The 25635-nt window shown below is 44.5% G+C and overlaps 1 protein-coding gene across 6 annotated transcripts in view; it reads right to left on the reverse strand.

Annotated features, from left to right (window-relative positions):
• The window catches only part of IBTK (inhibitor of Bruton tyrosine kinase), an 87762-nt gene that overhangs the window by 11953 nt on the left and 50174 nt on the right, over positions 1–25635 (reverse strand). For 2 of the 6 annotated variants that reach the window (XM_005299602.5, XM_042847414.2), the window contains exons 23-25: positions 22634–22726; positions 18556–18714; positions 13358–13510 (exon numbers count right to left, since the gene is read on the reverse strand). In XM_005299602.5, the coding sequence (XP_005299659.2) occupies positions 13358–13510; positions 18556–18714; positions 22634–22726 (405 nt within the window). Of the gene's footprint in view, positions 1–13357; positions 13511–14145; positions 14291–18555; positions 18715–22633; positions 22727–25635 lie in introns of those variants that run through there. The other 4 variants (XR_010599508.1, XR_010599507.1, XR_010599506.1 and 1 more) reach the window with 3 other exon arrangements.

A 25635-nucleotide genomic window follows, 5' to 3' on the forward strand; every position in this document is an offset into this window, starting at 1 on the left:
ACTGTATATAAAATTCCAGATTCATTAAATACTGTCTCTGTTTAGAAAGAACAGAATCAACTCAGATCACTTGAATTTCAGTTAACAAGATGTGCAGTTATGCAGTCATTAAAAAAAAAGCCCACTTAAATATGTATTATTTCTAAGCTTTGCAATATCTCACCTTTGCAGTGTTTCACTGATTGCTTTTATTTTTGTTTTTAAAGCTAATCTCTTAAAATTTGATCATTTTCCTAACCACAAATTGGTAGGATTCACTTCTGAATGATGAAAGTTAAAATTTAGTTTAAAAAAAGAAAGTTATGTCAAATAGATATCAATAGTTTAAAAGCAATTAAAGGTGGCAAAACAGCTATAACATTTAAAAAAATTTAAGATCACTAAAGTAGGTCTTATTTTGATAAAACATTTTATATTTAAGTCACACTACTTTCATAGCACTATAATTCTAAAAACATCTTTATGTTAAGAAAAAACAGAAACAGACTATGAAAAAAAAAGTCACAGTGCCATGAAAATTACATCTGGCACAATCAGCTTTAATCATTACTACTTATGCTCCTTGTATGGATGATGTAGGAATTTAATCCTGAATTATATTATGCATTACTAACTTTAGGCCCAGACAAAGAACTTTGCCATTGCTGTCAATAGAGATTTATTGGGCCATTTAATTTGGCATACAGATTCTTTAACTTGTCATTCACCAGTTCACACTAGGGATTTGAGCTAGATGACTGTATACAGATACTGTACTTCAGAAGCAGTGAACAAGAGAGAGTTTGGTCATCTCAGTCCAGTTGCTAACTCACAAACCTCATAATTAAGGCTATGATTTAGTCACAGGTATTTGTAGTAAAAAAAAGTCATGGACAGGTCACAGGCCTGATGGGTGACGTGTCCATGACTTGTACTATAAATACCCCTAACTAAATCTTAGCTGGGGGGCCGCTGCTCTGGGGGAAGAGGGAGGGGGCATGGAAAGAGGCACCAGCTGCCGGGGGCCGCTGAGCAGCAGCTGCTATGGCTGGCCCCAGGGCCAGCCACACAGGCCGCTGCTCAGATGGTCCCCAGGGCCAGCTGCCCAGGGCCACTCCAGCAGCAGCCAGTACGGCTGGCCCCGGGGCCGCTCCAGGAACAACCGGTATGGCTATCCCTGGGGCCGCCTGAGCAGATGGTCCTAGGGCCAGCTGCTTGGGCGGCCCGGGGATCAAGCACACTGGCTGCTGCAGAAGTCACAGAGATCATGGAAAGTCACGGAATCTGTGACTTCCGCCACTTCCATGACAGACACAGAGCCCTAATCATAATCACAAAAACCACCACCATACTTCCAATGAGTCACCAAGAACACTGGTTCCAACCCATAAGTGAAATCAAGCAAGAAAATCCACAAGACAGTTTCAAAATGGGGATAGTGATTAATAAAAACTGGAGCTATCAAAACCAGCACCTCCCCCCTTTCTCCATATATATTGTAATTCATCTCTGGTTTGAATACAAGTATTAGCAGATGGTCTTGCCCACATGATAGTAAATATTTGAACTGCTTTAATTTTAATAAAAATATTACATGTGCTGTTCATATGCTTGCATGGCAGGTAAGAAAATCTGATGCATATAAATAAAAAGAATGTTTGGTTTCTATTCATAACTAATAACTGCTAGCAGGTTTTTCTAAAAAAATGGATGCAGTGATTTTAAAAAATGAAGATCAATGTTAATGTACTATTCTAGTATCAGAGGGGTAGCCGTGTTAGTCTGGATCTGTAAAAAGCAACAGAGTCCTGTGGCACCTTTAAGACTAACAGAAGTACTGGAGCATAAGCTTTCGTGGGTGAATGCCCATGCATGCGTCTGACGAAGTGGGTATTCACCCACGAAAGCTTATGCTCCAATACATCTGTTAGTCTTAAAAGTGCCACAGGACACTCTGTTGCTTTGTACTATTCTAGGATGACTACCTAATCACTAGGAAAGCAAAAATCTTATGTATCTTATACATTTAAAATTAGAAATTGACAAGTTTTTCTGATAATTTTCTATCAGCAGCTTCTCTCTGAATTCATTACTCATGGGCTAAAGGACAGTTACCTGTTCCATAACTGGCGTTCTTCGAGATGTGTTGCTCAGATGCATTCCACTATAGGTGTACATGCTCGCCACGTGCACCGGTGCCGGAAGATTTTCCCTTAGCAGTATCCGTAGTGGGGGAGCACCGCTGTGACCCCTGGAGTGACACCAGTATATCGCGCCATAAAGGGGGCTGCGTGCTCCCCCCACCCTCAGTTCCTTCTTGCCAGGCAACTCCGACAGAAGGGAAGGAGGGTGGGACGTAGAATACACCTGAGCAACACATCTCGAAGAATGCCAATTATGGAACAGGTAACTGTCCTTTCTTCTTCGAGTGATTGCTCAGGTGTATTCCACAGTAGGTGACTCCAAGCTATCCCTGATGGAGGCGGGTAGGAGTCTAAGTGTAAAGTTTAAGGGTTGCCCGGGCGGAGCACCGCCCTACCAAACCCGGCGTCATCCCGTGTTTGGGAGATGATCGCATAGTGCGATGAAAAAGTGTGGACAGAGGACCACGTAGCAGCCCTACAGATGTCCTGAATAGGACATGAGCCACATAGGCCGCAGACGAGGCCTGGGCTCTCGTCGAATGAGACTTCACTATAGGAGGCGCGGGAATCCCTGCCAGGTCATAACAGTTGCGAGTGAACGAAGTGATCCAGCGGGAGATCTACTAGGTGGAGACCGGTCGCCCCTTCATGTGCTCGGCCAAAGCAATGAAAAGCTGGGGGGACCTTCTAAATGGCCTGGTTCTGTCCGGGTAAAAGGCCAGCGCTCTGCACACGTCTAACATGTGCAGGCGGCGTTCCTCATTGGAGGAATGGGGCTTAGGACAGAGGATCAGGAGGAAAATATCCTGATCCATATGGAATGCCGAGACCACCTTCGGCAAAAAGGCAGGGTGAGGGCAGAGCTGAACCTTGTCTTTATGAAAGACCATATAGGGCAGTTCAGAGATCAGGGCCCTGAGCTCGGAGACCCGGCGGGCTAAGGTGATAACCACTAAGAATGCCACCTTCCACGACAGGTGGGACCACGAACACATGGCTAACAGCTCAAAAGGAGGCCCTGTGAGGCGGAAGAGTACCAGGTTTAGATCCCAGAGTGGGACCAGGGGTCTGGCGTAAGGGAATGCCTGATCTAACCCTTTCAGAAACCGGGCTGTCATGTGATGGGAGAACACTGACAGGCCCTGCACCGGGGAATGGAAGGCTGAAATGGCCGCCAGGTGCACCCTGATGGAGGAGGGTGCCAGGCCTTGGGTCCAAAGGGACAGGAAGTAATCAAGGACAAGCTGGATAGGGGCGGAAGAGGGAGAGAAACCTCTATCCCTCACCCACACAGAGAACCTATACCACTTAGCCAGGGAGGTTCGCCGTGTGGAGGGTTTCCTACTTTCCAGCAGGACCCTTCTCGCATCCTCAGAACACCTCCCCTCCTCCTCATTCAACCACGAAGCAGCCACGCTGTGAGATGGAGCACAGCTAGGTTGGGATGGAGGAGGCGACCTTCCTCCTGGGAGAGGAGGTCCGGACGTAGCGGCAGCCCACAAGGAGGGGCCGCTAACAGTTGCAGCGGGGACCCGTACCAATGCTGATGGGCCCAATCCGGGGCTATGAGGATCATCCTTGCACCGTCTGACTTCACCTTTTGTAGGACCCTGTCTATTAAGGGGAAGGGCGGGAAGGCGTACAAGAAGGGCCCCGACCATGGGAGCAGGAACGCATCCGATATGGCCCCTTTGCCCTCTCCCGCTTTGGAGCAGAATCGAGGACACTGTCGATTCTGAGCGGTGGTGAACAGGTCTTCCTGGGGAGCACCCCACTGTGGGAAGATCCACCTGGTCACCTCCTTGTGCAGGGACCACTCGTGTTGCTGGGAGAATACCTTGCTCAGGCGGGTCTGCAAGCGTGTTGCTCTTGCCGGGCAGGTAAAAGGCCCAAAGGAGTATACTGTGGGCTATACAAAACTCCCACTGGAGCTGGGCTTTCTGGCATAAGGCCCGGGAGCGCGTGCCCCCCTGTTTGTTGATGTAGTACATAGCGGTCGTGTTGTCCGTGAGGACTCTGACTACCTTCCCTTGTATGTGCTGACGAAAAGCCAAGCACGCCAGGCGTACAGCTCTGAGCTCCCTGACATTTATGTGCAGGGTTAGCTGCTGTGGTGACCACATACCCTGGGTCCTGAAATCCCCCACGTGGGCTCCCAGCCCAGGTCTGAGGCGTCCGACACTAGATCTAGTGAGGGACGGGGCTCTCGGAAAGGGATACCCCGGAGCATGTTGCTCAGGAGGGACCACCATTGGAGGTCTGCCACCAGCCTGGGCGGCACTGTGACAACCTTGTCCAGGCCGTCCCTGGCCTGGGAGTAGTGGGAGGCCAGCCAAAGCTGGAGGGGCCTCATCCGAAGCCTGGCATGGCGCACCACATAGGTGCATGCTGCCATGTAGCCTAGTATTTGAAGGCACACGCGAGCTGTGGTTATCGGAAAAGCCGTGACGGAGGCGATGAGAGCCTTGAGCGTCTCAAACCTGTCCCGTGGGAGGGAGGCCGTGGCTACTCGGGAATCTAGCAGCGCCCCCATGAATTCTATGCGCTGAACTGGAAGTAACATGGATTTCTCCTCGTTTATCAGTAGGCCTAGAGCCACGCAGGTGTCTAGCAGGAACTTCATCTGCTGCTGCACCAGAGCACGAGACCGACCTTTGAGCAGCCAGTCGTTGAGGTAGGGGAAGATCTGTAGCCCTTGCCTCCTGAGGTGGGCCGCCACCACCACCATACACTTTGTAAATACCCTGGGGGCAGTAGAAAGGCCAAAGGAGAGGACCATAAATTGGAAGTGGTCCTGACCCACCAGGAAACGGAGGTAGTGCCTGTGACCCTCAAAAATGTGGATGTGAAAGTATGCATCCTGGAGGTCCAGTGCAGTAAACCAATCCCCTTGGTCTAGGGATGGAATAATAGAGGCCAGGGACACCATGTGGAATTTGCAACGCACCAGAAACTGGTTGAGGTTCCGCAGGTCGAGGATGGGCCAAAGCCCGCCCTTCGCCTTGGGGATGAGAAAGTACCTAGAGTAAAAACCTTTGCCCTGGTATTCCCGAGGTACCTGTTCCACCACTCCCAGAGAGGGGAGGCACTCTACTTCCCGGTAGAGAAGTAGGGCATGCTCCGGGGACCCGTCCAGCTGCCCGGACGGGGGACAAGTGGGAGGGGCTGAAACAAACTGCAGCTTATACCCTTGGGAGATGGTACTGAGGACCCATTGGTCTGACGTGATATGGGAGCACCGCAGTCGGAAGTCCGATAAACGGTTTAGAAAAGGTAACTTTATTAACTGGGTGGGGGGTACACTAGCAATAGGCCCGGTGACCCCCCTCAACAAATCAAAAACGCCGTTTTCCCTGCCGTTTGGCCTTCGAGGCCCCAGGCCGTGGGGCCGAGCGGGATTGGCGTTGGGACCGACGTCTTTGATCCCTCTGCCGCTTAGGCGGGGGTTCATATCTGCCCCTAGCTTGCGGAGCAGAGGGTTGAGGCCTGGGTTTGTCCTTAGCAGGCGGGACGTAGAGGCCTAGCGTCTGCAGGGTGGTACGGGAGTCCTTCATCCCGTGCAGACGGGTGTCTGTCTGGTCGGCGAAAAGGGCCTTGACATCAAACGGCAGGTCCTGCATTATGGACTGGGATTCGGACGACAGCCCCGAAAGCGAGAGCCACGCCGCCCTTCTCATGGAGACAGCGGTAGCCATCGAACAAGCGGCTGTGTCTGCAGCGTCCGATGCCGCCTGGAGAGCCGCTTTGGCGGCGGTTGCACCCTCCTCAACCAACGCCCTGAACTCCTTGTCAGGAATGAGGGGCTCAAGTTTGGGGAGGGATCCCCACAGGTTAAACTTGTAGCTGCTCAGAAGCACCTGATGGTTGGCCACTCTGAGCTGGAAACTCGTTGACGAACAAACCTTTTACCAAAGGCATCAAGTCTACGAGCATCCTTGTCCTTTGGCGTGGGCTGGCCATTCCGTTCACGGTGGTGGACCGATTCAACCACTAGGGAGTTTGGAGCTGGGTGGGTATAAAAGTACTCGAGACCCCTCGCGGGGACGAAGTACTTCCTCTCGGCCTTCTTAGAAATAGGTCCAAGAGAGGCTGGGGTCTGCCAAAGGCCAGTGGTAATATTGGCAACTCCCTGATGGAAAGGGAGCGCCACACGCCCCGGTACCGAGGAGGTGAGGATATTGAAGAGGGTGTCGGAGGGCTCCTCCTTCTCCTCGGCCCGGAGCTCGAGGTTGGCTGCCACCCTCCGAAGCAGCTCTTGTTGGGCTTTAAAGTCCTCCTGGGAAGAAGAAGGCGGTACCGCAACCGAATCGCCCTGCGCCGAAGAGGTGGACGGTGCGGCGCCTTCAGCAGCTAACGGCACCGAGGGCTCCACATCCGGGTTCGGTGCTGGGGGTTCGGCACCCACAAGTTGATCTCGGTGCCGTGAAGGTGATGCGGGTCGGCACTGAGAAACTCCTGCCACGGAGCGAGGGCCTAGCTGCACAGGTGCCTGAGGCCACGGTACCCACTGGCACCACTGACCCTGCCAGGGAATGGCCTGGAGCAGAGGCACATCGGGCGCCGGCAGGGCAAGCTGGTCCTGCGGTGCGGCCCTGGGAGAGACAGCTGCGCACTGACGCCGAGGTCCGGGAGGAGCGCACGGTGTCATAAGAACGGCTGGAGCGGTCCCGATCGTGATGGCTCCTGCCCCGAGACTTCAACCTAGAGGAGGTTGAGACATATATGTCCAAGGAGCTGTCTCTGTATTCATTGTGGCACCTGTGGCCACGGTGCCTCGGACTCTCGGGACTCGCCGTGAGCATGGTGTCTGTGATGGCGGGCGCCCGAGTAGGACTTGCTGGAAGGCGCTGTCTCTTGCCGCCTCCTCGACGGCGCTCAAGGCCGGAGAGGTGGGATCCGCTCCTGGAAGAGTCCGGACACGGAGTCGACGCGCGTCGCGGGGCTCTAATAGGCACCTTGACCCGGGAAGGTGCCTTGGCCTCCGACACCTCGGGGAGTGGTGATGGGCGCCCAAAGGCGGCTTCCCACGGGACCGGGGGCCCGACTGCGGCGGTGCTCCCGGCACCGGAAGTGTCAGTATATCACACGCGGCCTGAGCTGCCTCCAGCGTCGAAAGCATGTGTACCTCAGGTGAGGCTCACGCGGACGGGACTGCACTACTCCGCTCAGTGCAAGCTGGAGGTCTCTGTCCCGGTGGGGATCGCAGGCTGCCCAACTCTGGTCTGGCCTCACCTCTGGTCTTCTCCTGGCGCCGCTGAGACTTCCCTGGCTTCTTAGCTGGGGAGCGGTGCCAGGATGTCGATGGTGCTTCGCTGCACACCGAGGACGCGGTGCCGGGTGCCGATTCGTAACGGCGCACTGGAGGCGCTTCACCATAAGCCGACGACGCAGAGCCCGGCGCGGTGTCAGCTCGACACGCCGGTGCCAGGGCCAATGCCAACTCCATTAAAAGAGCCCGGAGTCGGATCTCACGCTCCTTCTTCGTCCGTGGCTTGAAGGAGCGGCAGATCTTGCACTTCTCACTAACATGAGACTCGCCCAGACAGCGAAGACACTGATTGTGGGGATCACTTCTGGGCAGAGTTGCGACAGCAGTCGCACGACTTGAAGCCTGGGCCACGGGGCATGCCCCGAGCCAGGCACTCACGAAAGGAAGTTCAATAACGGAGAGAGATCAGTGAACCGGATACCACTAAGCTAGATACCCTGCAGCTACACTAAGCTGGAGCAAGTTCCGACTACCTTCACTGGCGGCAAGAAGGAACTGAGGGTGGGGGGAGCACGCAGCCCCCTTTATGGCGCGATATACCGGTGCCACTCCAGGGGTCGCAGCTATCCCCCACTATGGATACTGCTAAGGGAAAAACTTCCGGCACCGGTGCACGTGGCAAGCATGCACACCTATAGTGGAATACACCTGAGCAATCACTCGAACAACAACTATGGAATGCACAACTTGTGGAATTCAGAGTTGGCTCAGAGTTGCTGCTGGAGGCTCCAGGACTAAGCTCTGTCTTTCAGCTCAGGCCACCAGAAGAGTTCTTCCACAGTTGTAGAAATGCTCTTGCAACCAATTAGTACCATTAAGGTAACCTGACATAATTATCACACTAAATTAACTTTAAGATAATATACTTTAAGATAATATATGTCTAGAACTTCTTTTGGTGAAAATTTTCAAATTTATATTCTGGTCATTTATATGATTACCCTGGTGGGTTGAATTGAGAGAAGCTGCTAAGAGAAAGAAAATTATCCAATAAGAACTGTCACATTCTGTTGCACAGCTTCTCTCCTAATTCATTATTCATAGGAAGTATGGAGCAGTGAATTATGGAGATATCCCACCTCCTAGAACTGGAAGGGACCTTGAAAGGTCATCAAGTCCAGCCCCCTGCCTTCACTAGCAGGACCAATTTTGATTTTGCCCCAGATCCCTAAGTGGCCCCCTCAAGGACTGAGCTCACAACCCTGGGTTTAGCAGGCCAATGCTCAAACCACTGAGCTAGAAGTAGGGAAGGAAAGGAAAGGAAAGGATAAGCAGAGTTTAATTATTATAGTAGAATAATAGGCAAGAACGGGAGTTCCCCCCATATAAAGCAAGAGCTTTATAAACTATGGAGTTATGTGTGAGAAGTAATCCAGCAGTACCCTCTACCAAAGGATGCTTTTTTAGAGGAAAGGAAATGTATTTGAAGATCTTCCTCGGATGAGGCTCAAACACTTTTCCCTCAATGCCTCTAGAGACTTCTGTGAATAGTTTCCCAGATGCCTAGTATGCCAACTGGTAGGATTTTTACATCTTGCCTGCAGCAATCTTGAGCATTTTGGACAGAATGGGATGAACAGGGTACAACGAGCATACATCTCAAGCATATGGATTATGTATCTTTATAGCTCTAAGAATGCTTATTTATATCACAACCTTCCAAGGATTAGAACAAAACCACAGGATAATTATTTTCCAGCAATTGTGGAAAGAGGAACTTACTTTGGACAGAAATGTTCTGGAGCTATAAGAATAACCTTTTCCCTGTGACAAAGGCAGTGTGGTTCTTGTATGGATATGAGAACTAATTCTAAAACTTGCCTTTCCAAGGTAATGGCGGCTGGAAAGGTCTGCCACAGGCTTGTCTAATTTGTCACTGTAATTAAATTTGGCACCTGATACTTAAGTGGAGGATCCAAAGTGCCTATTTTCAAAATGCCACTATGGCTGGTACCCATCTTTCTAAGGTGCTTTCTTGTAGGACAGCAACCGAGCTTCCCAGGGAAACTTTAGTATAGCTAGGATCACTAGAACTTTGTGATTATTATTATTATAATTGTATTACAATGCTATGTAGAGGTCAGGATCCCACTGTGTTGGGCTTTCTGTTTCCCCTCACATTGGAAATGTAAATTTGATCAGATCAATGAATCCCGTGTGTTGCGTGGATACCAAACTATATCAGAGTTTAACAGAAAATCCATGCTGAATTACACTTCACTTCTGATGCCCAAGTTGTTAACTGTTCCCAGTTTGAATGAAAGAGTCTCTGCTTCAAGAGGTCTGTTTACAATGTGGCATTATTGGCTACCTAGCAAGTTCAAAGTGCCTTCTGGGCCAGTGGAGGACAAGGACACAACAACTCTCCTTTTTCTTCTTTCCTGTATTCTTTATGTGAACTGTCTTGAAAGGTAGCAGATTCTTCTCTAATCAGGACATTATTTCCATTACCACAGAGAAGCTTTGACCTCTAGTTACTCCCTGGTTGGAAGAGATGTCAACACTCATTTCTCAATCACAGGCCAACCCTAATGGGAAGTAAGGGGAGGCTTTCTCTGCAATTATCATAATTGCCTAAGGTTTCTTGCACCTTCTACTGAAACAGCTGGTTCTGGTCATTGTCAGACACGATACTGGACTTGAAAGGTCCAATCCTCTATGACCATGTTTGTGGGATTTGCTTCTTTTTATTTTTAATAAATTTATTTTAAATAAAATAATATAAAATAAAATACAGACATACACCGTGATAGAGGTGTCAATATTAACTAAAAACTATATATGAGATGAGATTTTTGGAAATTTATCTTCCAAGTATGTTTGCTTGAATATTCAAGGGTGCAGAGCAGTGATACTCAGACCTCAGTGGTTCAGGAGCTAAATTAGTGATCAACATTACCCAAAAGAGCCACAGTAATGTGAATTCATTGTTTCATTTACTATAGTACTATAGATTCATATTTAAACAGTATGACAGGTTAATTACATAGTGCAAGTTAATAACGTAACTGGTTAATAACATAGTAAAAGCATTCTGATTGGTTAATAATTCAAGCACACAGTTTTTTAATATCATGTGCTGCAAAGAGCCACAGCAGACACATTAAAGAGCCACTTGCAGCTCGCGAGCCTCAGTCTGAGTATCACTGGTCTAGAGTGAAAGTTGGGTGTGACCTGTGCCTTGCTGTGATTACCACCAGCCCCTTAAGACTCTAGATACAGAGGGTAGATCAAAAGGAAGACTCTTGTACAAGCACTGTGGCTCATACACAAATACTTTTTTTGTCTTCATCATTATGAGGATTTTGTTGATTTGGAGGAAAATTTATCTAAGTTTCCTTGCACACTTCTACTCCAGATTTTTCCCTCTGCCAGGGTAATGGCCCCTTCTTGGATACACTTGGTGTTGGTAGTAACTAATTGACTTCTATGCTGGTTTTGATAGTGAGAGTTGATGCCTCTCTGCAATGTCAGTTACTAATTTCCCTAATGTGTCCTCCAATAGCTACTCACAAGTTTGCAAGTGCAAGATATCAATTTTGAATGAGTGATAGCTATTCCTGGGTATAACACGGCTTCCGTGTAGCCACCAAGTTATCATCACAAATCACATCAAGGGTTTGACCAGAACAAAACCCAAGACATCTCAGTCCAATCAAAAACTATACCTCTAGACAATGAGCCACTTGTTTGCCACAAAGTAGGCTTTCCTTACTAAATACATGAAAAACCTACCGTCTGAAAGGGTATAGCTGAGGCTTTGAAATTGCAGTGCAGTGTCTAAGGCAGATTTTGGAAGGCAGTCCCCTTCTGAAGGTGTTACTTGTCTTTCCCTGGTGGAGATACTGCTACACCAATATTAGGCTCCCAAAATGTAAGAAAAGTCTTTATTTTTGTACAAACACTTTAGTTGAACATTTGGTTTAATCAGAGGTCCTCATTTGGATCTTATGATACACTCACAGGAAGCATTAATGGGAAAATATACGTAAGAATACTTGAAAGGGAAGATATTTTATTAATATTAATCAGTTCTTTGCAAGCTACTGATTTTTTTTTCTTTCTAAAGCATGTGGTACTTCTTCCCCTGGCTGTCTAGGTAATACACTATTCATTCTGGCACAGCAACCACACAACAGAGGAGCGGTACTGGTACACAGACCCAACTGTGGAAATAGCTTGCTAGATGTGCCTGGGAATCTGCAAACCTGCCTGCTGGCTCCCTGGCAGCATTGAAGTAAGTATCATAGGAGCAGCCTAGTACCACTCTGGGATTTAATCAGTAAATCAGGATCATTATGAAGGGAAGGGAAGGGATTTCTTATTTGCCCCGCTATAATCCCATGAAGGTGCAGCTTCCTGGGGATTGGATCACGTGCCTCTGTTCTGTCACAGACTGCCTGAGGTGCTCCTAAGTCTTTAATGTGGAGCCAGCCTGGTGAGTGGGGGAGAGCCTTTCAGAGTCTGAGGCCATTTCCCTGGCAAAGCAGGGGTTTAGGGCTGATGATCAGAAGGCACAATTCCCACTCTGCTATTCCTGAAATCTGAATCCCTTTCCCTGGCAGAGCAAGGGTCTTTAAGCTTAAAGCCAGACTGATACCATTTCCATTAGACTACAGCCCGAGGCAGGGCTGCAAAGGAAGAACAGCCTTCTCTGCAGGCCCAGACATGCTGCAGAGTGGGAGAGGGTGGTGAGCATGGTACAGAGCACTGTGAGAAAGACTATGTATGAGAAAAGCGCCAGCAAACACTACCACAGGGTGAGAGAGCAAAAGAAGGGTTTAACTACGATTTTCATCCCAATTGCTAATTAACAATATTAATTACTACTATGAGAAGGAAACATTTCCTTTTGCCTTTTAGGGACTCTCAGGGGGCTGCAGGACTTACCCCTGAGTATCATGAGAATTCCTCGACTCCCAGTGGGAAGAAGGGAAGCTGTGTTGGAGCCCTGCTCTCCCCTGGGACCTGAGGGCCCTTTAGTTTCTGTGACGGGGGGGGGGGGGGGGGGAGTGGGGGGAAGGGGGGCGGACAACTGTCGATCCTTTCAGGAGGTTTTCTCCCTCCAGCCCAGGTCTGTTGTGGGATTTACCCCTTGAGCTGGCTTGATAGAATCATAGAATATCAGAGTTGGAAGGGACCTCAAGAGGTCATCTAGTCCAACCCCCTGCTCAAAGCAGGACCAATTCCCAGCTAAATCATCCCAGCCAGGGCTTTGTCAAGCCGGGCCTTAAAAACCTCCAAGGAAGGAGACTCCACCACCTCCCTAGGTAACGCATTCCAGTGTTTCACCACCCTCCTAGTGAAATAGTTTTTCCTGATATCCAACCTGGACCTCCCCCACTGTCTTGAGACCATTGAGATAGCTTCTTCCTCATCCTTAGACTCTCTCACTGAAAGCTCATTAGCGCTGGATTGGTCTTTTCTGCATTAGAGTCGCGGTTTCCCAGGGCAGAATGGGGACCTAACATGCCGGTCTGACTCTGAGCCCCATACCCTGGCAGTGCGAGGGTCGGGTGACTGGCAACAGGCGAGGCATAATTCACCCTCTGCAGAGCTTGTAAGTGCTGCTTCACAAAGGTTTCATAAGCCGGGTGTCTGCAGCACAGCTCATGTGGTGCACAGAAGTCTGTCAGGAAGGAGCTGCAGCGGCAGATCCATGTGGTGAAACCAACATGCTGCTATTTACCAGGGGATGGGAGGAGGAGGAGGAGGAGAATAAAGTTGCAACTGCATGAAAATGAATAAAAACAAAGGTTTTAAAAAGAAAATGGTCAGGAGAAACTGAACCACCAATTTGTTCCACAGCAGGAGGCAGAAAATCTGATGGCCTGAGCTGAAGGGTGGAGGCTAGTCCTGGAGCCTTCAGCATCACCACTGAACTGCCTCCAAATTCCACAGGTGGGGGCATTAGCCCATGAGCAATGACTGGGGAGAGAAGCTGTGCAACAGAAATATCACTTACCTTACGGCCTTTTGAGCTTGTGGATCCTCAATTCCTTTAAAACAAACTTTTTTGACAATGATGCCTGGAGAATGACCTGCACTGACAGATTTTTCTTCTTCCAGTACAAGATCACGGAATGACTTTGGCAAAGCTGAATGTAATGAAGATGCCCTTTAAAAACAACAACAACAAAAGCCTCAACATTTTAGACTTACATTTTTCAAGACTATATTTGTGAGTCATGTTAAATATGAGCTAGAGATCTACATGATTTTATGTCACCAAATATCATAATTTCGCACATCAACGTATCTGTCAGGTCTTTTGCTGTGAATATGGCTCAAGGTATTCACTTGTGGTATATCTACACATGAATATTTAGTAATTTTTAATTGCTAAAATCTAGGATTAAATACAACTAACAAACATTTGTGTTCTGTCTATAATAGAAATAATTAACATGTGCTCACTAACATGATTGTTAACAGTTGTTAAAACAAAACTAAAATGTCAAGTGTAGCTATATGCCTGTAGTGTCAATTTTACTAGACCACAGATGGCAGGCTCCTATAAAGATAGAAGGCTTCATTTTGCAAAACCCCAATAGCAAATATGGGCAAACCCTAGTCCACAAGTTTCAGTAGAATCCTTACCCTATTACATTACATTATACGTGCTATGCTGGGTACTCTCCCTAAAATAAATATTTTGTTGAGGAAAAAGGAATAGATGTGTAGTATGGGAAAGTAATTGAGATGAGGAAAAGTAATTCCTACCATGAATCCTACCACCCATTTTCTGCTCACCCTAATGTGTCCATTGCCCCTTCATTACGGATCTCCAAAACTAATGCAGGATAAAGAATCAACCTTCTAGATAAGTTAGGGCAGAGATAGTCTGTTATTTGTTGAGGTCCACATTTCTTGGTCCAAGATACAGTCAAGGTCCAGACTCCAGAGAAAATAAAAAATGATAATAGTAAGTAAATACAAAGATTCCAGGGTCTGTTCAAAAGTGTCTGGCAGTTCAGATTTGGCCTGTGGTCTACCTACTGACTATCCTTGAGTTAGGGGAAGGGAGAAGAATGACTAATATGCTACTCAAAAGCTATTTCTATTTACAGGAGAAAAGAGAGTTATCACAACTTTACTATATGATTCCCTCCTGTCAGGATCTCAGGCATCAATCTTGCATGCATTTAAACACATGCTTAACTCTACTATCATGAGTAGTCCCATTCATTTTAAATGGGACTACTCATGGTAGTCGTGTTAAGCATGTGCATGAATAAAAAAAAAAGAGCCCTAGTTTTTTACTTTTTAAAGATTATTTCTTTAATGCAGAATACTGTCTTCACCAAGGCAATGCTGGGTGAAATATAAACCTATAGCATAACCAAAGCAAGAAAAATTAAACATCTAGAAAACCAAATAGCAAGCACTGTTCAGGGAAATCTCAAACACGTCAGGAACTGAACAGTTTAATAGAATCATAGAATATTAGGGTTGGAAGGGACCTCAGGAGGTCATCTAGTCCAACCCCCTGCTCAAAACAGGACCAATTCCCAACCAAATCATCCCAGCCAGGGCTTTGTCAAGCCGGGCCTTAAAAACCACCAAGGAAGGAGATTCCACCACCTCCCTAGGTAACGCATTCCAGTGCTTCACCACCCTCCTAGTGAAATAGTGTTTCCTAATATCCAACCTAGACCTCTCCCATTGCAACTTGAGACCATTGCTCCTTATTCTGTCATCTGCCACCACTGAGAACAGCCGAGCTCCATCCTCTTTGGAATCCCCCTTCAGGTAGTTGAAAGCAGCAATCAAATCCCCTCTCATTCTTCTCTTCTGCAGACTAAACAATTCTAGTTCCCTCAGCCTCTCCTCATAAGTCATGTGCTCCAGACCCCTAATCATTTTTGTTGCCCTCCGCTGGACTCTTTCCAATTTTTCCCACATCCTTCTTGTAGTGTGGGGCCCAAAACTGGACACAGTACTCCAGATGAGGCCTCACCAAGGCCTTCATCAACCTGATGTACGCTTAACCTCGGGATTCAGCCAAAATCAGCCAAATTCAATTTTACTCTGCAAGTGCTTTACGCTATTACTCACATATTCTCTGATGCACTCTTCTTCCTTTGCGTGATTCAAGCAGTGCAAAGGGAGCAAAGCAAGTCCCCAGCTTGGAATTCCCCTGACATAGTGTGTGAAGAGTCAGTGTGCACCTATTCCACTCCCACTGCAGTCTTGGCATATGAGACTTAGGGAGATATGACCGGAACATGCTGGCTAACCCCAGACAGTCCCTTGTGGTCCATTCTTAGCTGGCAGAGGTTATAGAAGCCTCTTCTGGGACCAGTGCAAAACCCGCTAGAGAATTAGAGAACCTAACTAACTAGCTCCGTCACCTCCTTGCCACAGCTACATCCAATGGCAACTGGGCACCTGCATTACTATTTTTTGTCATTTTAGGTAAAAACAAAATGAAGCTTATGAAAGAGTTATGGCCAACAAAAAACGAATGGCTTAAATGCAATATCTTTACTAAACTCATCTTGTTTTGTGCACTGTCCTTTCCACCTAATTTGTAACACACTAATTTAATTTGACCAGATTGTCTTTAAAAGAAAAGATGGTTTAATTGCATGGAAGAAACTTAAAAAAAATCTTATTCCTAGAATTTTGCTGGACACAAACAAGTGTGAAGTTTCTTTATAGAAGAGCTATTGACATTTTGTTGTGTTTCAGAAGGCACTTTTGACAGATGGCGCACCAGTATGGACTTCAAAGTACTAAAATACATTATGATGCACAAAGCATATTTTTGCAACTAAAATATTGAGTTTTAATTGTTGTAAGCCTCATTCGAGATGGACTCTAGGTATCTGAACCATATACCCCCCTCTCTCTCTCTTTATATATATATATATATATACACACACACACACACACACGTATCTGAACTATATGATACATAAAACTGAAATATGGCTAATATTTTGTTTAATTTCTTGTGGGACATGGGAGTCTTTCAAAATAAAAGTGTTCCTTACAAAGTTTATTATTCTCTACCAGTCTTCAAAGCACTTGATTTTAGCTTCAATCCCCCAAACTGTGAAATTGGAGGTTTCTTTTGGCATAAAAGGAAAGAATGGTATAAGTTATACTGTGTCTTTTAATCAACCAAAGAAAGTGCCAGAAGGTCCCACACCCTTCTGGCAAATGTTCTTGCCAGTAAAACTACTGAATTTCCAAGACAAGTATCTCCTTTCACTGGAACACAAAAGCTCTATAGCTCTCAATGTACTGCACGCATGGAAAGCTGAGTTTGCCACCAGATGTACTCTACATTTTGGAGCAAAAGATCCATAATTCCACATGGGTAAGTGATGCACCCAACCTTACTGTTCTACACTTTTATAGAAAAATAGACAATGTGGATGATAATGGTTAATACATTAAAAAAAAAAAAAAAAACTAGCAAAGCAACCAGTAGTAATCTACAGTTTGCGTGTTGAAGTTTAAACTTTACTTAACCAAGTTAATTCCCCTTTCCAGCAGCTAGGTGATTATTTGAAACATTTAAAGCAGAGAATCAGTGAGAAATCTATAACTCTTGGTTTATCGACATTTGCCATCTGAGCAGGCACAGACAGAGGAATATTGTAGATGAACATTTATAGGCATATGTGGCCACAGGAAAATTAAACCAGAAAGTTATCCTTCAGTAGAAGATGCATTGGCCTTTTCACTTAAGATACCTGGGCCTGCATATCACACTATACAAAATATTTCAAAAGACAGATTTATTAAAAATGTGCCCAACAATCTCTGGGTGCTTGTACATTTAATATAAAAGACACCAATTAACCAAAATAATTGACTAAAAGTCAGCTCCCGCTAGCCAGTAAATTTAACTTCAGCCACTAAAACCAACTTCTGGGGAAAACTGGATGAATAGATGCCTTGAACATCCAACAAAGCTTAATTCATCCTTTGTTGGACCACGAGAAAAGTAAGTTTTGAAAAAACTCAGTTAGACATAATGTACATGATGTACCAGATTAAATCTCACTAACGTAGGTACTGTATTCACTGCAACATGCTTAAATAGTCAGTTTAAGGATTTTTATGTCTAATTTGGTAATCCCATGTATCCATCAAACCATTATATAAAGTTCAATAAACTCCAAATCCTGCAGTTTGGAAACACTGCCTCTTCCATTATGGAAGCATCGGTCACAACTCCAGGGTTCAGACTGAGTTCTGCTTTGCACTTGAAGCAAGAACTCAAACTTTGTTATGTATGAAAAATAAACTGTATCTGCCCCAAAATTACAGCACTTACTCTGAACCCAGAATTATTTGATAAAATGCAAATAAACAGTAAATTTCTGTGATAAGACAGATTTTCAAATTAATGTTAAGAAATATAATGTGTCAAGTCTTTTCTTTGTCCAGAATGATTATTAATAATGGAACACCACGAATTCTTCAGACTTTCCATACAGTTGACATTAGTTGAAAAAAGGTTGCAATTATAGTAACTAATGACTGTGATATTAAATTGCTATAGTGCTCCTTGAAAAAGAGACAACTAAGGGGGGATATGATAAAGGTCTATAAAATCATAACTGGAGTAGAGAAAGTAAATAAGAAAGTGTTATTTACTCCTTCTCATAATGCAAGAACTAGGGGATCACCAAATGAAATTAATGAGCAACAGTCAATCTGTGGAGCTCCTTGCCAGAGGATGTTGTGAAGGCCAAGACTATAACAGGGCTCAAAAAAGAACTGGATAAGTTCATGGATGGATCACTTGATGATTCATTCTGTTCATTCCCTCTGGGGCACCAGGCATTGGCCACTGTCAGAAGACAGGATACTGGGTTAGATGGACCTTTGGTCTGATCCTGTATGGCTGTTCTTATGTCTATCATGTCTTTGATACTGTTGACCATACTCACAATATGCAAGACAGGGCCCAGCTTGGTTGTGGCCTTTAGCGTATATGAATGTTGAGCCACAATCACCACCACTAACCACAACTCCTGTTTAAAATTTTCAAGAACACTAAATGTACAAAAGTAGAAACAACACTGTTTTCTTGTAACTAAATAGAAGTTATGTCATCTTAAAAAAAAAAAAAAAAAAAAAATTACCAAAGGGAACCATCAACACAAAGACAAATAAACGGAGTTAACTAAGATAACATACCATGCGCTCCCTGGTTTTGTAACTTTCGTAGGTGTGGGTGGCGTGGCTGTAACTGAAGTAGTATCCAGACTGTTCGTAACTGAGCCATTATCTTTAGCCGCCATGGCAATCATTTTTCTTTGCTTCTGAGAAAGCTTGATTCCATGAGAAGCAGGTTTACTATGAATTAAAATGACAATTGGAAAAGAGAAAACTGACAATTTAAAATACTAACCTCAAAAGACAGGTTATTTACTAGCAACCGTTATTTGAGTGTAGCCTCTACATATTCACACTTGAAGCACTGGTGCCTCTAGTGTCAAGTTGCAGAATCTTCTGAAGAGCAGTGCCCTTTGAGGATACTCTCCCTTCCCTCCGTGCCCCTTGCAAGGATCCCTAGAGCATAAAAAGTAAGGATTGGCCCAGACATTCTTCAGTTCCTTCCCTAGTTCAGGAAATTCTTTCCCAAGACTCCAAAGAAAAGGAGAAGGGAGGCAGGAAGTGTCAATATGCAGTTGCAATCTAAGAGTAACAGCTGCTGGTAGTAATCTCTCTCCCTCCTTCGAGCAGCCTCTATATAGTCCCACTTACAGAAGACTCAAAAGCAGTACAATTCTAAGGAAGGTGGGCTGAGAGCCTAGTGAACACTGTCTGCAGAACTAACAAAATGAACATCAGGTCTGAATAACAGGTCAAGAGTGTTAGTGACTGAAATTTCCTCTCCTGAATTAAGTCTGACACAGAGAGAGAGAGAGAGAGAGATTGCTTAAACCACATATAGCATGTAGCATCTTCGCAAAAAGATGAAAACAATCAGCATCCATCTGATGCTTTACCACTCTCATTTAGTTAAGTACACCTTGATTTCTCAGGTGACCAAATACCTAGCAAGTCATAACAGGCATGAGAAAGATGCTTGTGGGACTACAGACAGCCTAGTGGCCTGAAAGATTAAATCAGGGATGATATTTTTTTAAACTGGAAATTGTGGTGAAGATATGCACAGGACCACATTTTCCATATGGAACTGAGTTTATGCAAATTTAACCTTCTGGACTGCATCTCACCAACAACCTGGCCATATTTAAAGCTATGAGGAATGTCCTTTTCCATAGCACATGGCATAGATGACACGCACATGTGAATCAGAGCAAAGATCCTAAGAGTTTTGTGAAGGAAAGATTTCAATCTCATGGCAAAGGAGAGTCATGCACCAGAGGGAATAACCCAAGGACAGCTCAAATAAATCCATCCACTGCAGTATTTCTGAAAAGGGAAGTCAAATTTACTTTGTCTCAGATATCACAACTAAGCAAATGTTCCAAGTAGCATTACTGGTACATGGAGTAAGTCTTCCATAAACTAGAGGATTGTACCATTCCCCCATGCATGTAACAGTAGTTTCTGACATCACAACCAATTCAGTCTGGCAGAACTCAAAACAGTTCTTCAAATGTTCAAAGTGTAATATATCAAAAGCAAGAGAAGAGCATCTCAGATTCACTCTCTTCAGCTACTGAGATGGGGAAACTTCGATATTTATTGCAGCAGGTTTTTGTCTGCTTTGTTTTTCAACAGGATCTACTAGACTTCAGAATAAACCTCCCCATAAAGCATCTCAGTAATCCAGAAGTCAGGCTGTCAACCTGAGAAGATTCAGACTCAGATGGATACTTTTACCCCAACTCTAAGATAAAGAACAAGGAGAATGGAAAACAGGATTTGTAGTACTAAAAAACATCTGATCTAAAATGTCCGAAGATGAAACAGCCAAGACCAATTAAGGCTACTGACAACTTTTTGGATCCATTGTGACTGACCTCCAGACAGACTTCCTGAATCAATGGAATCAGAGGGAAGGCAGATGAATTCCAGATTCCAGTAAGAAAGGGGAGTACCCCAGCTGGGATATATCCTCAGTTGAGAATCTGAAACTTACAAAGTTAAGTATTTTTCCATTGGCCATTGTGACTACCTGAGTGCAGGTCAGGTAAGTTTACAAAAAAATATGAGAACACTTTTGAGGTACCTAGTACAGATGACCAAGTACAAGGAAGGATGAAAGCCCATTGAGGTCCTTTTAGCACTATAGCAGAATAGGTTTGAGGCTAAAGGGCCAAAGATGCAGCACCAGGAAGCCCAATATGACTGGAATGGAGACTTTCATTGCAGAGGTGTCAGGAGTTGCGTCCACTCCCCAAACACACACAAGCTGCTCTGGAAACGGAGAGGCTCCTGTCAATGTGCAGTTGATCATACATAAATAGGAGAAGCATGCAGATCCAGTGATCCATCATTGGCAGGTGACAGCGAAACAGACTGCCAAATATCTAGCATCGTTGACACCAAAGTACATTAACTCAGATGGATCAGGGAATTCTATTTTCACTGGAGCTGGGTAGAGAGCCACTTCAACTAATGGTTCACCAAAGTCATTGGTGAAACTAAGGACATTAGTGCTATTGGTATCAGGCAAAACTTCAAAACGAGTAGTTTACGATTATTCAAAGGGGCTGGATTATCAGCACTGGACTTTTGACATGGATGGATCCGAGGACCTAGCACTGCCAATGCTGGCACCAGAGTACTTCTAGCATGTGGTTTAGAGTGAACTGCAAAATCTTCAGCACCAAATTAGCTTGAACCAGACTAATTCAGGGACTTCTGTTGCTCATTGAGTATGCTAGAATATCACTGAGCTTAGTCAGCCAGGGACTTGGACACTGCTTCAAGGCAGATAAAGAGCCACTTGGGTGAGCAGTTCTCTTAAGTCAATGCTGGACTTAATGCCAAACTTAGTCAACTGGCCCTATGGAGCCTCCCCTCATCAGCAGAGATGTCAGAGGCAGCTCTCTCACTTTGCGTGGGTCCAGATACCAGTGTCAATCAAGCACTTTTTCTTTTTTTAAAACGAGGACACCTGACTGATAATTTAACAAAAAATAGTCCCGAAAGGGCAGAGGCAAATTTTATATATATATATATCTCCATCCAGTGAGGACACTGCAATCCTAAACTCTCAACACTTCAGCTGTTAAGAAGAAACTGAAGAGTAACTGGGCCCTTCTCCCCTTTTGTACTTTCAGAGTCCACCACGATGGGAAAGTGGGATGCATCCCAAGGGCCACTGCTCTTCAGAATATTCTACATCTTGACACCAGACCTGCCAATAGAATAGCACAAAGTGGAATATGCAGAGGACACTTGAAACACTAGAAGTCTATATGTTGGGTGTTTTTTGTTTTTTTAGGGTGGAAGGGAAGTCAGTTGCTTGCTTGGGCATACAAGGAATGAGAGCTTCTTCCAGACATTACACTGTCACATTGCTCCTCATAGCGAGATGGTGGATGGCTGCCGAGGATGTTCCCCTTTCTCTGACCAAGGCAGAATCATTGAGCACTGCCACATGTGAGCAATGATGCTTCAAAAAACACTAATTCAATTTTTGTTCGTGTATGTGCAGTTTTGTTGAGTGTTTCTGGTCTGAAGTTTTGCTTTACCATGAGTTTTGTTTCCAAAATGCACTTCTTATTTCATTCTATCTTGTGTTTGCTCCCTAAAATCCACAGATGGGTGTCATTCAGGCTAGTATGTGCGCAAAAAGACTCCTGCAAAATGTACAGTCTGCACTGAAATCATCTCCCCCATCCACACCAGTGGTACTCTTTGGAAAAATACCATGCACCTGGGGAGGCTGAAGGAGGTGGTGTGAAACAAATGGTACCTGGAGAGCAACCAGATGGAAATTTAGATTATTTTTGAGTGGGGATGGACAGAGAGCAGAAAGGTTGGCCAGCTAGGCCACTAATCCCACATATGATCTGTTATTTTACTAATCTTTCCATTTACATCTCCAGAGTCCAACAGAAGGTTCTGCACTAACTAGATGAATCAGGCCATTGCAGACAGAGATGTAAATTTTAAATGCATGCACAGAAATGCCATAACAAAATGAATAAACAAAGCTGTGCAAACACAAAAAGGACAAGAAGATTTTTTTCTTCTTTTAAATCTTAAGCCATCTGAACCACTAAGTAAATCCATAATGGCCTATTCTTCAACATCTCTCCTTTTTTATAGATATTGGTTTTTTACCAACCCCGCATTTGTCTTTGGCATAGTTCCACGCTTCTGCATATTTTCTTCAAGTTCCATGATGGTTCTTAGATCCACAGCAGGAGGGCTGGCAGGGCTGAATGAAAAATAAAAAGTTACCTTTCAAGGCATTAATTTTTACTTACATTCCACAGTTTCCAAACTTCACTGAAATCTTCTAAGTCATACTTAAATTATACATCCGGGTACCATCATATGTCTATTTCCTCAATTATGGCAAACCTCAAATAGAACGTTTCTGACAAAAAAAACTTTTTATATATGTGTATATACAGAATACTCAAAAATACTTCCAAGATTCATTACAATGTGAAACAAGAGGCAAAGTGTGATTACTTTTTAAAAGCCATTGTAAATAAGATATTTAAAACTAGGATACTTGTTTAGTAGTCGGCTAGTAACTTAAATATTATGGAGACACTGGTCACAACTCCACAGTTAAGGCAGAATTCCACTTTGTACTTAAAGAAACAATTAAACCTTATTGTTTTGAATGGAAAATATTTGTTATCCCTCCCCCTTCCCAAATTACTGTACTCAGTCAGAGTGAGTGCTATGTGAATGTTCTAAGAATTTAGAAGTAAATCCTTAAATTTATGAGATTTGAAGAAATTAGCTATGGTATGATAGTTTAAATTAATTGCTACAACAACTTCCTGCCTTATCAGTATCTGTATTTTAGATAATAAGAGCCACTGAAATGGGGCACTATGTTTTGGGCAGTGTCAAGCAAATCAGTAATGCTCAGACAAATTCTTCAGAAAGCCACAGGAATCTGGAAATTAGACAGTCTGGGAATCAACCACCAAGTGAATTTGAACACAATTACAGATAAACAATTTCCTTTTGAATTGTACACCAATATGTATAACTTATTTATATTAGAAGTACACCTCTACCCCGATATAATACGACCCGATATAACACGAATTCGGATATAATGCGGTAAAGCAGTGCTCGGGGGGTGAGGGGGCTGCGCACTCCGGTGGATCAAAGCAAGTTCGATATAACGCAGTTTCACCTATAACGGGGTAAGATATTTTGGCTCCCGAGGACACCATTATATCGAGGCAGAGGTGTATTACATTATTCTCTTAGAAGAGACATAGACAATCTCAGCCATTGGGGTGATCTAGATTCTAAGTGACCTTAAAAAGGTCTGCAAAATATGGAAAAAGAATATAATTCCGTCTGGACCCTGATAGGCTTTCCCCTCCCTCAGATGTATCACTTCTCCACTGAAATTAAAATAAATGCTACCATCTTGAAGTTACCATTAATCAGTTTCATAAAAAGTGTGCATAACTACAGAGATGAATCATCAGGCACGCACACACTCAAAGACTGAATGTGTAAAAAGAAGAACAGGAGTACTTGTGGCACCTTAGAGACTAACAAATTTATTAGAGCATAAGCTTTCGTGGACTACAGCCCACTTCTTCGGATGCATATAGAATGGAACATATATTGAGGAGATATATATACACACATACAGAGAGCATAAACAGGTGGGAGTTGTCTTACCAACTCTGAGAGGCCAATTAATTAAGAGAAAAAAAACTTTTGAAGTGATAATCAAGCTAGCCGAGTACAGACAGTTTGATAATAAGTGTGAGAGTACTTACAAGGGGAGATAGTCAATGTCTGTGTACTCTCACACTTATTATCAAACTGTCTGTACTCGGCTAGCTTGATTATCACTTCAAAAGTTTTTTTTCTCTTAATTAATTGGCCTCTCAGAGTTGGTAAGACAACTCCCACCTGTTTATGCTCTCTGTATGTGCGTATATATATCTCCTCAATATATGTTCCATTCTATATGCATCCGAAGAAGTGGGCTGTAGTCCACGAAAGCTTATGCTCTAATAAATTTGTTAGTCTCTAAGGTGCCACAAGTACTCCTGTTCTTCTTTTTGCGGATACAGACTAACACGGCTGTTACTCTGAAACTGAATGTGTGTTCACTAGCAGGCTCTGAAGTACCTGCAAGGTATTTATTTTTTTTCTGTCACCTTCAATTTTAGGAAAATCTGTACCTTTGACGAAGGGCACAGTTACTGTATAGCATGTATTCACAGATTCTAAGACCAGAAGGGACCATTGTGATCATCTTCTAGTCTGCCCTGCATAACACAGGCCACAGTCATTCCCTGAATTAATTCCCATTTGGGCTAACCTTTTATCTTTTAGATAAAACATTCAATCCTGATTTAGAAGTTGCTAGTGATTGAGAGTCCACAACAGCTCTTGGTAAATTGTTCAAATCGCTAATTACCATCACTGTTAAAAACATATGTCTTATTTCCAGTCTGAATTTGTCTAGCTTCAACTTCCAGCCATTGGATCTTGTTACACCTTTGTCTGCTAAACTGAAGAGCCCATCATAAAATATTTCTTCCTTGTGTACTTACAGACTGATCAAGTTATCCTTTAATTTTATCTTTGTTAAGCTTAGCAGATTGAGCTCCTTGTATCTATCACTATAATTAATCATTCCCATGGCTCTTCTCTGAACCCTCTTCAATTTATCAACATCCTTCTTGAATTGTGGGCCCCAGAAGTGGATACGGTATTCCTATAGCAGTCCCAACAGTGCCAAATACAGATGTAAAATAACCTCCCTACTCCTACATAAAACATTCCCTGTTTATGCATTCAAGAAATGCATTAGGCCCTGGGATCTCATATTCACTTGAGTCTAGAGCCCTCTGGTGACAGGAATAAGACAAAAGAGTCTCTGTCTCAACAAAGGCTGAGGTTCTCCTTGCTTCCGCCTCTGAACCAGAATGTAGAGACCCAGAAACTGAATTATCACCCTGGAGTCTTTTAAATAGTGAAGCATCTCATCGGTTTCTGAATTCAAAAGGTCATAGCCCTCAAAAGATAGGTCCACAACTGGACCTCTTGTGGAATGCTGAAAAGCTGCAGCCATGATAATATATGAAAATATACCTATCTCATAGAACTGGAAGGGACCCTGAAAGG

This window comes from Chrysemys picta, chromosome 3 (genome assembly GCF_011386835.1).
Source record: "Chrysemys picta bellii isolate R12L10 chromosome 3, ASM1138683v2, whole genome shotgun sequence".
NCBI lineage: Eukaryota > Metazoa > Chordata > Testudines > Emydidae > Chrysemys > Chrysemys picta.